We start from the raw sequence: 15697 nt of genomic DNA on the forward strand, positions 1-15697 counted from the left end.
CAAATCTTGTTTAAAAAAAAAAAAAGTCCAAGTAACCATCAAAATGTATGACACAGTACTAGAATTGTGCTAATATAATTTATTCCATTTATTGAATAGTTATTACATGCCAGGCACTGTGCTGAGGCTTTAAATACATGACTTACGTAATCTTCAGAGCAACCCTATGTTTTAGGCATTACTTGAACTGCAGGAGGTTAAGTGTGCTGGCCAAGGCCACAGCAGCAATAACTGGCAGAGCTGAGATTTCAGCCCCTTTGTTTCCAACTCCAGAGACCCTGCCTCTCACCTCTATACTAACTCGCTTATTCACTGATATCAGGGCTTCCCAAGGGAGTATGCTATTGTTCAACAAACACTAATCATATAATATGGTCCAAGAGCCGGGCTTGGCATCGAGATTACAAAGGCAAATAAGACACGGTCCCAGCTGTCAAGGAGCCAGTGGGGTTTGGAGGCAGCATAGCCATCTAAGCCCAGGAGACACACTGTCTGGGTGCAAACCCATGCTCTTCTACAAGTACAGTGTGTGACCTTGGGCAATGCACACCTTTGTTTCCTTGTCTCCCCACTAGGAGACAAGAATTACTTGAGTTAATTCACATAAAAGCACTCTAGCAGTTACCAGAACACAGTTAAGTGTTCAATAAATGTTAATATTATTACCACTACAGCTACTATCAATACCACCAGTCAATGAATTGAGTTTTTAAAAATAACATATGCATACCTACAACCATCTTATCTTTGACAAACCTGACAAAAACAAGCAGTGGGAAAGGATTCCCTATTTAATAAATGGTGCTAGGAGAACTGGCTTGCCATATGCAGAAAATTGAAACTGGACCCCTTCCTTACACCATAGGCAAAAATTAACTCAAGATGGATTAAAGGCTTAAATGTGAAACTCAAAACTATAAAAACCCTAGACGAAAATCTAGGCAATACCATTCAGGACATAGGCACAGGCAAAAGATTTCATGACAAAAACATCAAAAGTAATTGCAATAAAAGCAGAACTTGAAAAATGGGATCTAATTAAACTAAAGAGCTTCTGCACAGAAAAAGAAACTATCATCACAGTGAACAGACAACCTACAGAATGGGATCAACAAGGAACTTAAGCAAATTTACAAGAAAAAAAAACATTAAAAAGTGGGCAAAGGGTATGAACAGACACTTCTCTTAAGAAGACATACATGCAGCCAACAAACATGAAAAAAAGCTCAACATCACTGATCATTAGATAAATGCAAATGAAAACCACAATGAGATACCATCTCACACTAGTTAGAATGGCTATTATTAGAAAGTCAAGAAACAACAGACGCTGATGAGCTCGTGGAGAAAAGGAAATGCTTTTACATTGTAGGTGAGAATGTAAGTTAGTTCAACCATTGTGGAAGACAGTGTAGTGAATCCTCAAAGATCTAGAGGCAGAAATACCATTTGACCCAGCAATCCCAGTACTGAGTATATACCCAAATGAGTGTAAGTCACTCTATTACAAAGATACATGCATGAGTATGTTCACTGCAACACTATTCACAATAGTAAAGACATAGAATCAACCTAAATGCCCATCAATGATAGACTGGATAAAGAAAATGTGGTGTATATATATATATATCATGGAATACTACGTAGCTAAAAAAGGAATGATACCATGTCCTTTGCAGGGACATGGATGGAGTTGGAAGCCATTATCCTCAGCAAACTAACACAGAAACAGAAAATCAAACACTATATGTTCTCACTTATAAGTGGGAGCTGAATAATGAGAACACATGGACACATGAGGGGAAACAACACACACTGGTGACTGTTGTGGGTGGGGAGGGAGAACATCAGGAAGAATAGCTAATGGATGCTAGGCTTAATACCCAGGTGATGGGATGATCTGTGTAGCAAATCACCATGGTACACATTTACCAATTTAACAAACCTGCACATGTAGTCCTGAACTTAAAATAAAAGTTGAAGAAAATAAAATAATGTGTTAAGGTACCTAACCTAAGCCTCAATCTATGACTAGAAGTCAGCTGACACTGTGAAAAGAGGAACAGGAGGGAGAAGAGTGCTTTCCAGGCAGGGAGGAAACAAAAATCCTGAGATAAGAAATTACATAATTTTTTCAGAGAAATACACAAACATGGTTTGTTGTTGCTGCAGTCTCTAAAATAAGAGGAACTATGATGCAAGCTAAGAACAACGAATTCCGAGCAAAGAAGCCATGGTAGGGCACATGTTAAGAAAGTTAGATTTTCTCCGGAGTTTGACATCTGTCAAGTATTCACTATAGGTTTATTAAGTTGAAAAGTTGCGCTTGAAATAATTTGGCCATTGGCTTGAATTCAATGACTGTGTCATACTTCAGGGCTTTTTTAAAAGCAGGTGTTATCAAAACCGGATTTACTTAGAAAGTCACAGCATAGAAATGTTTTAGGTTATTTTAATCCTATGTTACAGGAACAAAGAGATGGTAGCTGGGGAGGAGTAGAGTTAGCCTCAGAGCACATATCAATGTTTAAAGTATGTGCTTTGCCTGATACCATATTCTCAATAAATGTAATCAAAAAGGCAATGGCACAAAAACCACATACCTGAGTATAAGGTGATATGAAACTTGTGATGCACACTAAGCCAGCATCTGCAAACAGTTTAGCAACTTCTGCGATGCGTCGAACATTTTCTTCTCTATCTTCAGGACTAAAGCCAAGATTTTTATTGAGACCTTGACGAATATTGTCACCATCCAGAGTGTAGCATGGAATACCATGACAAACCAGGTACTCCTCCAAGGCCATGCTCACAGTAGTCTTTCCTGCCCCAGACAAGCCTAAAATTAAACAGTCAAAACAGATTCCATGTGTAAAGTTAGAAGGATAACTATGTAGTAATACTTTTTTTTTTTTCCCCAGAAACAGGGTCTTGCTCTGCCACCCAGGCTGGAGTGCAGAGGCTGCATAGCTCACTGCAGCCTCAAACTCCTGGACTCAAGAGATCATGCCTCAGCCTTCCAAATAGCTAGGACAACAGGAACATGCCACCACATCCAACTTATTTTATTATTTGTAGAGACAGAATTCTCAATATGTTGCTCCAGCTGGTCTCAAACTCCTGGCCTCAAGAGATATAAAAAATTGTAGTCACAGGATTAAATACATTCATTATGCAAAGCAATCTCTCAGTAATGTTCTTATCTAATATTTCTCTTTAAGATTTACCTCTTGCCTAGGAAAACACCTACAGTTTAAACATAATAAGGGTTTGTTTTAATGAAGTATCTATGAGCAAAAGTATCAGAAATCACTGATAAACTTCAGAAAGGCTTAACTAATTTTATTAGCAGACATGGTTGGGAATTCACTTTGTCCTCTCATTACCACTTTTCTAAAGCTGCATGCCAAATTTTAAAACAAAGTCATATGCCCAAATTATTTCTGGTGAGGGAAGAAAAAGAAAGGACAAAAGTAAGAAATGTTACAAAGGTACCTCCATTTTCCTAGATCTTCAGCACTCACAAACCACCTTGATACAATTATCTGGGAGTCCAATTTATAATACAATTAATCTTAATAGAACACCCTCATTTCAACTCACCTTCCTATACCAACAGTATTTACTCAGTAAACAAAGAGAAGGAAAGAGTACATTTATGCACTATTACTTGCCAACTTGGCGAGTGTCATAACCAAGATAGTTCTAAAGCAAGAGATAAAATACTAAAGTCTAATGTACCAATGCTCTTGAAAGAATTCATGGTAGTACAGAAAGCTAACTGGAATAAAAAAAAATAGAAGAGAGGGCTCTTTTTTGGTTCCATATGAAATTTAAAGTAGTTTTTTTCTAATTCTGTAAGAATATCAAATGGTAGTCCGATGGGAATAGCATTGAATACATAGATTACTTTGGGCAGTATGGCCATTTTCACGATACTGATTCTTCCTATCCAAGAGGCTGGAATGTTTTTCCATTTGTTTGTGTCCTCTATTATTTCCTTCAGCAGTGGTTTGTAATTCTCCTTGAAGAGGTCCTTCACGTACCTTGCAAGTTGTATTCCCAGGTATTTTACTCTCTTTGTAGCAGTTGTGAATGGGATTTTATTCATGATTTGGCTCTCTGCTTGTCTATTGTTGGCGTAGAAGAATGCTTGACTTTTGCACATTGATTTTGTATCCTAAGACTTTGCTGAAATTATTTACCAGCTTAAGGAGTTTTGGGGCTGAGACTATGGGGCTTTCTAAATATAGAATCATGTCATCTGCAAACAGGGACAATTTGACTTCCTCTCTTTCTATTTGAATACCCTTTATTTCTTTTTCTTGCCTGATCGCCCTGGCCAGAACTTCCAATACTATGTTGACTAGGAGTGGTGAGAGAGGGCATCCTTGTCTCGTGCTGCTTTTCAAAGGAGATGCTTCCGGCTTTTGTCCATTCAGTATGATATTGGCTATGGGTTTGTCATAAATAGCTCTTATTATTTTGAGATATGTTCCATCAATACCTAGTTTATTGAGAGTTTTTAACATAGATGTTGAACTTTATCAAAGGCCCTTCCTGTGTCTATTGAGATAATCATGTGGTTTTTGTTAATGGTTCTGTTTATGTGATGGATTACATTTACTGATTTGCGTATGTGGAGAAAATTTTTGCAATCTACCCATCTGACAAAGGTCTGATATCCAGAATCTACAAGGAACTTAATACACAAGAAATAAACAACCCCATCAAAAAGTGGGCAAAGGATATGAACAGACACTTCTCAAAAGAAGACACTTAGGTGGCCAACAAACATGAAAAAAAGCTCAACATCACTGATCATTAGAGAAATGCAAATCAAAACCACAATGAGATACCATCTCACGCCAGTCAGAATGGCTATTACTAAAAAGTCAAGAAACAACAGATGCTGGAGAGGCTGTGGAGAAATAGAAACGCTTTTACACTATTGGTAGGCAATGTAAATTAGTTCAACCATTGTGGAAGACAGTGTGGTGATTCCTCAAGGACCTAGTACCAGAAATACCATTTGACCCAGCAATCCCATTATTGGCTATATACCCAAAGGAATATAAATCATTCTACTATAAAGATAAAAGCACATGTATGTTTACTGCGGCACTATTTACAATAGCAAAAACATGAAACCAACCCAAATGCCATCAATGATAGACTGGATAAAGAAAATGTGGTACATATACACCATGGAATACTATGCAGCCATAAAAAGGAATGAGATCATGTCCTCTGCAGGGACACGGACAGAGCTGGAAGCCATCATCCTCGGCAAACTAACACAGGAACAGAAAACCAAACATTGCATGATCTCTCTCATAAGTGGGAGCTGAACACATGGACACAGGGAGGGGAACAACATACACTAGGGCCTATCGGCGGGGAGGTGGAGGCCTCCCACTGGGGGTGGGTAGGGGAGGGAAAGCATCAGGATAAATAGCTAATGCATGTGGGGCTTAAAACCCAGATGATGGGTTAACAGGTGCAGCAAACCACCATGCCACACACATGTAACAAACTGCACGTTCTACACATGTATCCCAGACCTTAAAGTAAAATTTAAAAAAAAAAAGAATAGGAGGATATGTTGAGAGCATCGATACAGGGTCAGTTGCTTTCTACATTAAAAACCGATATTAATGACTGTAGCCAGCTGCATTTTCCAAAGATGGCTGCAACTGAATATCCCATCCTACGAGTGTCTACAATGTGACTTTACTACTGTCACATCAAGAGGTACTAATTCCCTGCCCTAAAATGTGGGCTGGCCTTAGGACTTACCTGCAGCCAAAAGAATGCAGTGAAATAGTGACACGATGATGTGTGACTACCAAGGCTAGGTCAGAAAATGCTATGCAGCTTTTCTTTGGTCACTTAATTTGGCAGAAGCCAGAGACTAAATCCCTTGAGACCACCATGCTAACGTGATCCCAAGCAGGTGTACCAGCCACTCTCAGACCGCTAAGCTCCCAGCTGACAACCAGCAGCATCTGAGTAAGTCATCTTGGACATCCAGCCCAGCTGAAACTTCAGATGACTGTGGCCCAGGCCAGCATGACAACAACCAAGCAAGCCCTAAGCATAGCTGCCTATCTGAGCCTTTTTAAATCCCTCACCTTCAAAATGGTAAGCAAAGTTAAATGGCAATTGTTTTACAACAGTGGGTTTTAGGCAAATTGTTACACAGTAACAGTACGTGGAACAAAGGGACGGTGGCTAGGGTGAAAAAGGCTGTTCTTTATTTCTTTTGAATTGTTGTTTTTAACCACCAATTGAGTATCAAGTATCAGGGAAAAAAAAGTTTGAAACTCTAAACTTTTACACAACAAAAACAACCTAAATTATAATAAAAGTGTCTGTTCATACATACATGTGTATTTATATGTTTTAAGTGCATATTTAATTTGAAACAAATAAGCACTGCTGAAAATTGAATTACTGATATAAACAGTTTCATTTAGATAATTACAGTCAACAGAGGAGTCACAGGAAACTGATAATACAAGATAAGCAATCCAAATCTAAGATACGGATAACTGGTATACCTGAAGAATAGAAACCAGCTCTACTAGGTTGAATAGTGTTCCCCAAATATTCATGTCCACCCAGAACCTCAGAAGGTGACCTTATCTGGAAATAGAGTCTTTACAAACACAATCAAATTAAGAGGAGGTCATACTGGATTAGGGTGATCCAACAGCTGGTGTTCTTACAAGGCTATAAAACAAAAAGAGATTGGAGTGATCGTCCACACACCAAGGACTGCCAGCCACCAGTAGAAGCTAAGGGGGAAACAGAAGAAATTCTCCCTCAGCACTTACAAGAGGAACCAACCTCACTACAAACTTAATTTCAAACTTTTAGCCTCCAGAACTGTGGGAGAATAAATTTCTTCCACCTATTTTGTGGTTAATTTGTTATGGCAGCCCTGGGAAGTTAATATACCAACCAATGTAGAAACACAAAACAACAAAATTCCCCTAAAATAAAATCTGATAAAAAGTGAAACATGTCTAGCAAAATAGTATACAAAAATCACTCAATAGCTTGGGCAGATCCAGGTTAAGCATCCGAATTGCAAGAAAAAAACAAATCTTGACTTCCATGTCCAACATCATTATCAAAAAACATATATATATGAAGGCTACAGAAGATTTGACACAACTGACAAGCTTAATCTATTATACAGAATACTGCACACATCAGGGGAATACATATTCTTTTCAAATACACGTTTATGAAAACTACAAGTTTTCCAGGTCCACATGGGAGGAGCTTGAAAGTCACCACTACATCCGAACAAGTAAAAACCTGAACAAAATAACTCTTCTTGGATCCGTGAGGGGAGAACAGTGGGCAAACCACTGCCCCCATGAATGTGGAGACAGGCAAATGCAGGGAGTAACTATTGACTGGAGCTGAGACTCACTGTGGGGAAAAGTACTGTGGGAACCAGTGTCACACAGAAAAACCTAAACTGTAATTGATGAATTAATTAAGGCTCAGTGTGGACATGTCTGAGAGTCAAAAATTCAAAGGAATCTAGTTATAGGGAGGTCCCCACAACATTGTGAGTTTCACCTCCAGGAGCTCAATCAGGTTCTCACAGTAAATATTGGAGAAAAATCCCCAAGTGCTTCCATTCTGAAATATACCAGAGCACCAGATTTTTTTTTAGCAAGGACTGAACTCAAGAGAAACTATTTAACCAAAGCCTAACCTGCTGAGGTTTTATTGGAACCTAACTGACCTGGGGGAAGGGAAATACCAACTCCAGCCAACTCTAGCCATCCTGTCCCAATTGAGGAAGGCATAGGGTGGGGGCAAGGTGATGACTGAAAACTTATTACATACTAGACCACAGAGCAAGTACCAAAAAATCAGATAAGCTTTATTTATAAGTATCATTAGTGATGAAATAAATGGAAAATACCACGTTCAAGAAAAAGAGTACCAAATATTCTAAAGATCAATTTTCCCCCAAAATTAATCTTAGATACAATGCAATCTCAAACTAAATAACAACAGAGTTCAGGGGAATTGATTAAATCTATTACAAGATTTAGACAGCACTAAGAGCCAAAAAAAAAAAAAAAAAGGAAGTCACAATGAAAAAAAAAAAGGCAACGCTGCTGATGAAGAACAAGGTAAGAGGACTTACTCCACTGTCCTTCAAGATTTATAAAAATACAGTAACTAAGAAATATGGCATTAACAGAGGAACAGACATATATCAGTGGTACAGAGCAGAGGGCCCACACATAAGTGGGCCTGATATAAAACAGAGCAGACACTGCAGATCAGAGAAAAAAGACACCCTCATAAATCTATGTTCTTGGGACAAGTGATTATCCACATGAAAAAAATGAAAATGGATCTGTCCCTCACACTATACGCAAAAATCAACTGCAGATAAGGACCTAATTGAGAAAGACAAAAGCCTCTATTTCCCTGTATTTTTACAGGGAAATAAGTAATTCCTTAGTCATCCAGAGGAAAAAAGGAACGCTCCTAAAAAGAAAAAGCTGATTAGGCTCACACTTCTTCAAAACATTTAATGCCAGAAGACAATAGAGTACTGTTTTTAAAATTCCAAGACCAAGAAAGTATGAACCAAATATATATATTTACCCAGCCAAGTTGGCATAAAAGATAGTCATTCTCAAACATAAAACCTCCAGGAGTTCAGAACCTAATGGAAGGCCATCTTGCAAAAATTATTTAACAATGAAATGCAGATAATTAAGACCATTCAAATAAAGAGCTCATGAGTGAACATGTCATAGCAGAAGAACTGACGGTGAGCTACCAACTATTGACCCATTAAGTGCTATAAACCTGGGCAATAAAAATGTAACAATTTAACAACTGTCTGGAATTAAGAATGAGGAAATGGGAAGAATGTGAGAGTGTATCTTCTTTCACACAAAAACAAACAGACCTGTCTAAAAATGAAACATAATTAAAAAAACAAAAGAGTAACTTTTTTGCCAATCAGCACAAATTTTTAAGAACTGGTAACAACCACTGTTGACAAAGACACTGGGAAATAAACACCCTCCCATACTGCTGGTAGGAGAGTAAATTGGGATAAAATTTTAGTGGGAAATGGGGCAAAATGTATCAAAATTTTAAATATAATTCATAGAAGTGAAAGCATCCATCATTTTTAAAGCTATTTCAAAATCTGTATCAATTCAGTCACTCACCAGCCTGCTATGACTAAGCCAAAAGACAGACTCTAGGGAGACAATCAAAGGCCATAGCAAAAGCTGAATAATAGAAATTCACTTTGTGAAAATTCTTACCACTCATTCTTTCTGGTTATATCACGCTATGGTTTGAATGTGTCTCTCAAAGTTCATGTGTTGGAAACTTAATCCTCAATGCAACAGTGTTGAATGATGCAGTCTAATGGAGGTGTTTAAGTCATGAGAGCTCCACCCTCATTAATGGAACAATCCATCTATAAAAGGGATTGAAGCTGTGAGTTCAATCTTTTGCTCTTTCTCAGCATGTGATGCCTTCTGCCGTATTACAAACATAGCAAGAAGATGCTAGTCCCTCAATCTTGGACTTCCCAGCCTCCAGAACTATGAGAAATAAATTTCTATTCATATAAATTACCCAGTCTCTGGTATTCTGTTATAACAGCATAAAATAGACTAAGACGTATGGTTTTCACTGTTAGCTTCTTAGAGCAGAATCCAGATCTTATTTGCACTCAGAAGTGTGTAGAATTTAACGTGGTATCTACGAAAAAGTAGTTTTAAGGTTCATTGTGGTTTTTACCTTTATTTAACAACAATCCTATAAAAGAACAAAAAAAAATTACAAGAAATATTATTAAGCAACTATGTCAGTTATATGTCGTGATGCTCCAAATACAAGAACAGAGCTCAAAATTTAAATATGCTTACGCCTAGTCCAAGGTTACCTATATGCACTGCTTTTAAAATAAACTGCTTTCTCTCTCCTGACCATACCTGTTAGCCAAACTGTGCAACCACGAAAGCCACCTCTGGTCCCCACCACCTGACCTCTCTTGTTCCTGCTGACATGATGGGCTTGGTAGGTGACATTGGTTGCTCTCTGCATTCCCTAGAAGAAAAAGAAAAAAAGATTCTAGTTTACATGAGTCCTTTAAAAGGCAAACACATATTCCTTGCAAACACACACAAGTCTATGTAACATGCCAAAAGCAAAGAAAAAGATAAAACAGTTTTTTTTTCCTTAGGGTACTGGCATGGTGTTTACTGCTTTCCACATGCCAACTGATTTAATCCTCACAGCAACCCAATGACATAGATACTCTTACTACTAAGGTTTTACAGATGAAGATTTTAAATCTGAAAAACGGTAAGTAACTTGCCAGAGATCCCAAAACTAGTGAGTGGCAGACTCCAGAGCCTAGTCCTTTCACACATTTATTTATTCATTCATCCATTCAGACAGTATCTACTGAGGCCCTACTAGTATGCCAAGTGAGGAAAACAAGGTCACTACCCTCAATTAGCTTACATCCCACTGCGGAACAATATAAACCAATAAAACTTAACTACAACATCAGAGAGTGATAAGTGCACTGTAGAAAAATAACATAGGGTAAAAAAGGAAACAGAGTGCCTCTTTAGAGAGGATAATCAAGAAACGCTAAGAAGGTGACATGTGAGTAGACTCCCAAAGAAAGTGTGAAAGAGATGCCTGTGGGTATCATGAGATAGCTACTTCTGAAATGAAAAAAGTGGAATGTACTGGTTATAACTTCATGTTCTCCCAAAGCTGCTTCAAAAAAAAAAAAAAGCATAAAATTACATAGGCCTCAAAGTATCTGGACAGGCTTTCCTTCAAAGAAGATATACAAATGGTCAATAAGCTACATTATTTAAATAATATTCAACATCATTAGCCACCAGGGAAATGCAAATCAAAACCACAATAAGGTATCACTTCACACCCACTAGGATAGCTTAATAAAGACAGATAATAACAAGTACTGGGGAGGATATGTAAATATTGGAATCCTCATATATTTGTTGTTGTGAATATAAAATAGTACGGTCATTTTAGAAAACAGCAGCCCCTCAAAATATTCAATACAGAGTTATCACATGACCAAACAATCCTATGCCTACATTATACTCACAAGAAATGAAAACACATGATCACATAAAACTTGTACATACATATGTCCATAGCAGCATTTTCAGAAATACATTGTTATTATCATCACCATGTTGTACAATAGATCTTTTGAACTTATTCCTTGTATCTAAATAAAATTTTGTACCCTTTGACCAACGTCTCCTCCAACCATCCTCCTTGACCCCCACTCAACCCCAAACCTCGCAGTCCCGGATAAACACCATTCACTCTCTACTTCTACAGGTGCAACTTTTTTACATTCCACATGTAAGTGAGATCATATGGTATTTCTCTTTCTGTGCCTGGCTTATTTCACTTAACATTTTATCATCCATGTGGTGACAAACAAAAGGATTTGTATCATTTTTAAGACTGAATAGTATTCCACTGTGTAAATATACCACTTTTTACAATTAACATGAGAATGCCAATATCTACTCTACATACTGATTTCACATCCTTTCATTATACACTTAGCAGTGGGATTGCTGGATCATATGGCAGTTCTACTTCTAACTTTTTGAGGAACCTCCATATTGATTTCCATAATGGCTATACTAATATTCCCACAATAGCATACTAGGATTTTCTTTTCTCACATCCTCACCAACACTTTTGTCTTTTTTATAACAGCCATTCTAACAGGTGTTGAGGTGATAGCTCATTGTGGTTTTAATTGCATTTCCCTGATGATTAGAGAAGTTGAGCCTTTTTTCATATACCTGTTGGCTATTTGTCTATCTTCCTTTTAGGAATGTCTATTCAGATCCTTTGCCCATTTTTTAATTGCATTGTTTTCTTGCCATTGAGTTGTTTGGCTTCCTATTTTGGATATTAACCCCTTATCAGATGTATGGTTTGCAAATATATTCTCCCATTCTGTAGGTTGTCTCTTCACTCTGTTGATTGCTTCCTTTGCTGTGGAGATGATTTTTATTTGATGTACTCCCATTTGTCTATTTTCATGTTTGTTGCCTGTACTTTTGGAGTCATAACCAAAAAAAAAAAAAAAAAATCACTGCCTAAACTAGTGTCATAAAACTTTTTCCCTACTTTTCTCTAGCAGTTTTAGACTTTCTGGTCTTACATGTAAATCTTTAATTCACTTTTTTTTTTTTATATGAGGTGAGATAAGGGTCTGACTTCATTCTTCTTCACGCAGATATCCAGTTTGCCCGACACCATTTATTGAAGACTGTCCTCTCCCCATCATGTATTATTGGCACCTTTATCAAAAATCAATTAAATATAAACACATGTATTTATATCTGGGCTTTCTGCTCTGTTCTATGGTTTATATGTTTGTTTCTGTATCATGCTGTTTTGATTACTATAGCTTCAGTGTATGTTTTAAAGTCAAGTAATATAATACCTCCCGCTTTGTTATCTTTGCTCAAGATTGCTTTGGTTATCTGGGGTCTTTTGTGGTTCCATACAAATTTTAGAACTGCTTTTTCTATTTCTGTGAAGAATCCTTGGAATTCTTATAGGGATTGCATTGAATCTGTAGATCACTTTAAGTAGTATGGACATTTTAACAATATTAATTCTTTCAATCCATGAATACATTTAATGTTTCCATTTATTTCTGTCTTCTATTTTTTTCATCAATGTTTTACAGTTTTCAGTATACAGGTCTCTTACTTCCTTGGTTAAATGTATTCCCAAGTATTTTATTTTTCTGGTAGCTACTATAAATGAGATTGTTTTCTTATTTCTTTTACAGGTACTTCATTGTTAGTATATAAAAACACTACTGGTTTTCTAATGTTCAGTTTGTATTCTGCAACTTTACTAAATTTATTTATTCTAACAGTCTTTTGGTGAAATCTTTAGGGTTTTCCATTATTATTTAAAACCATGTCATCTGCAAACAGGAACAATTTAACTTCTACTTTTCCAATTTGGATGCCTTTTATTTATTTCTCGTCTAAGTGCTCTGTCTAGGACCTCCTACACTGAATAGAAGTGGTAAGAGTGGGCACCCTTGTTGTGTTCCTGATCTTAGAGGGAAAGCTTTCAACTTTTCCTGTTTTACCATTGAGTATGATGTCAGTTGTGGGCTTGAAATATGTAGCCCTTATTGCATTGAAGTACATTCCTTCTTTTCCCAATTTGTTGAGAGTTTTTATCATAAGGTTAATGAATTCTTTCAAATAATTTTTCTGCATCTATTGAGATGATCATAGGTTTTTCGCCCTACATTCTGTTCATGTGGTGCATCATCTTCATTAATTTGCATATGTTAGCCGGGCATAGTGGCTCACACCACTAATCCCAGCACTTTGGAGGCCGAGGCAGGCAGATCACCTGAGGTCAGGAGTTTGAGACCAGCCAGGCCAATGTGGAGAAACCCCGTCTCTATTAAAAATACAAAAATTAGCCATGCACCTGTAGTCCTAGCTACTCAGAAGGCTGAGGCAGGAGAATTGCTTGAACCCAGGAGGCGGAGGTTGCAGTGGGCCAAGATCATGCCATTGCACTCCAGCCTGGGTGACAAGAGCAAAACTCCACCTCAAAAAAAAAAAAAGAAAAAATTGCCTATGTTGAACCATCCTTGCATCCCTGTAACAAACCCCACTTGATAAGGATGAATGATCCTTTAATGTGCTATATAATTCAGTCTGCTACTACGTGTTCAGGATTTTCACATCTATGTTCATCAGGGACACTGGTCTGTGATTTTCTTTTCTTCAAGTGTCCTTTTGTGGCTTTGGTATCAAGGTAATGATGGCTTCATAAAATAAATTTGGAAGTATTCCCTCTTTAATTTTTTGGAAGAGTTTGAGAAAAAATCGTGATATGGTTTGGCTATGCGTCCCCACACAAATCTCATCTCGAACTGTAATCTCCATGTGTGGAGAGAGCGAAATGGTAGGAGGTGATTGGAGCATGGGGGTGCTTTCTCCCATGCTGCTCTCATGATAGTGAGTTCTCACAAGATCTGATAGTTCAAAAGTGTGGCACTTCCCCCCCTTGTTCTCTCTCTCCTGCCACCATGTAAGATGTGCCCTGCTTCCTCTTCACCTTCCGCCATGATTATAAGTTTCCTGGGGTATCCCCAGTCATGCAGAACTGTGAGTCAATTAAACCTCTTTTCTTTATAGTTTACCCGGTCTCAGAGAGTTCTTTATACCAGTGTGAAAATGGACTAATACAGACTGGCATTAATCTTTCTTTAAATGTTTGGTAGAACTCAACAGTGAAGACATCGCTTAACAAATTATTGTCACTATTGTTAATTGTCTTTTAACATTCATATCAGAGATATACATTATTGACACATGACAATTACAGTATTAATTCGGAACTTGACTGTGGACTTACTTTTACCAGTGAGTTTTATACTTTCATGTTACTAATTAGCATCCTTTTATTTCAGCTTGGAGAACTCCCTTTAGTGTTTCTTTTAAGACATGTCTGGTAGTGATGAACTCCCTTAGCTTTGTCTGGGCAAGTCTGCATGTTTGTGTTTGTGAATTACAGCATTGTTGAATACAGTATTCTTGGTTGGCAGGGTTTTTTACCTTCAACACTTTGAACATGTCACCCCAGTCTCTCCTGGACTATAAAGCTTCTGCTGAAAAGTCTGCTGCTAGGATTTTTGGAACTCCCTTGTATGTGATTTGCTTTTCTCTAGCTGCTTTCAGAATCCTCTTTTATTTTTGACAGTTTAACTGTACGTCTTGATGTAGTCTTGTTTGGATTGAATCTGATTAGAACTTTTGATCTTCCTGTACTTATTTATACCTTTCCCCAAATTTGGAAAGTTTTCTGTTGTTATTTAAATAAGCTTTGTAACCCTTTGTCTTTCTCTTCTCCTTGAACTCCTATACCTCGACTTTTTGTACTTTTGATGCTGTCCTATAAATCCTGTAAGCTTTCTCCATTACTTTTCATTCTTCTTTTTCCTCCTGTAACTATGGAAGAAATCTGTCTTCAAGTACAATTATTTTGCTTGATCAGTGCTTCTATGGATGCTCTCTATTGCATTTTTCATTTTATTCATTAAATTTTTCAGCTCTAGAATTTTTGATTTTTTTAATAATTTCAATCTGTTAAATTTCTCATGTTGGTCATTTATTGTCTTCCAGAATACACTGAATTATTTCTATTTTACTGAGGTTTGCTGAGCTTCCTTAAACAATTATTTTTTAATTCTTTTTCAGGCAGTTCATGTATCTCCATTTCTTTTGAATCAGCTACTGGAAGGTTATTGTGATACTTTTGGTAGTATTAAGTCTCCTTGTTTTTTCACATTTCTTGTTGTCTTATATCAATATCTGTACAATGAAGAGGTAGGGACTTATTCCAGTCTTTGTAGACTGGCTTCATTTGGGAAGCACTTCACCAGTCAGCCTGTCCACAGAATTTGGGGAGGCCATCTGGCATGGTGCACAGGCAGACTTGCTGCTGGAGTCCTCAGGGAGGCTGGCCTGGTATCTGGGTCAGCAGGTAGGCAGAGCTCAGCTGGTGCTGGAGTGGATGTGGAGGCCTAGGTCTACAGTGGTTGGTCTGAAGCCTACCTAGAATC

General features: G+C 37.5%; 1 protein-coding gene across 3 annotated transcripts in view; it reads right to left on the reverse strand.

The window, feature by feature from the left end:
- PAPSS1 (3'-phosphoadenosine 5'-phosphosulfate synthase 1) overlaps positions 1-15697 on the reverse strand; it is a 114061-nt gene that overhangs the window by 84877 nt on the left and 13487 nt on the right. For all 3 annotated transcript variants that reach the window (XM_054486655.2, XM_054486656.2, XM_054486657.2), the window contains 2 exons: positions 10005-10119; positions 2604-2839 (listed from right to left, as the gene is read on the reverse strand). In XM_054486655.2, coding sequence (XP_054342630.1) covers positions 2604-2839; positions 10005-10119 — 351 coding nt within the window. The remainder of the gene's footprint in view (positions 1-2603; positions 2840-10004; positions 10120-15697) is intronic.

Source organism: Pongo pygmaeus, chromosome 3, assembly GCF_028885625.2.
Source record: "Pongo pygmaeus isolate AG05252 chromosome 3, NHGRI_mPonPyg2-v2.0_pri, whole genome shotgun sequence".
Classification (NCBI taxonomy): domain Eukaryota; kingdom Metazoa; phylum Chordata; class Mammalia; order Primates; family Hominidae; genus Pongo; species Pongo pygmaeus.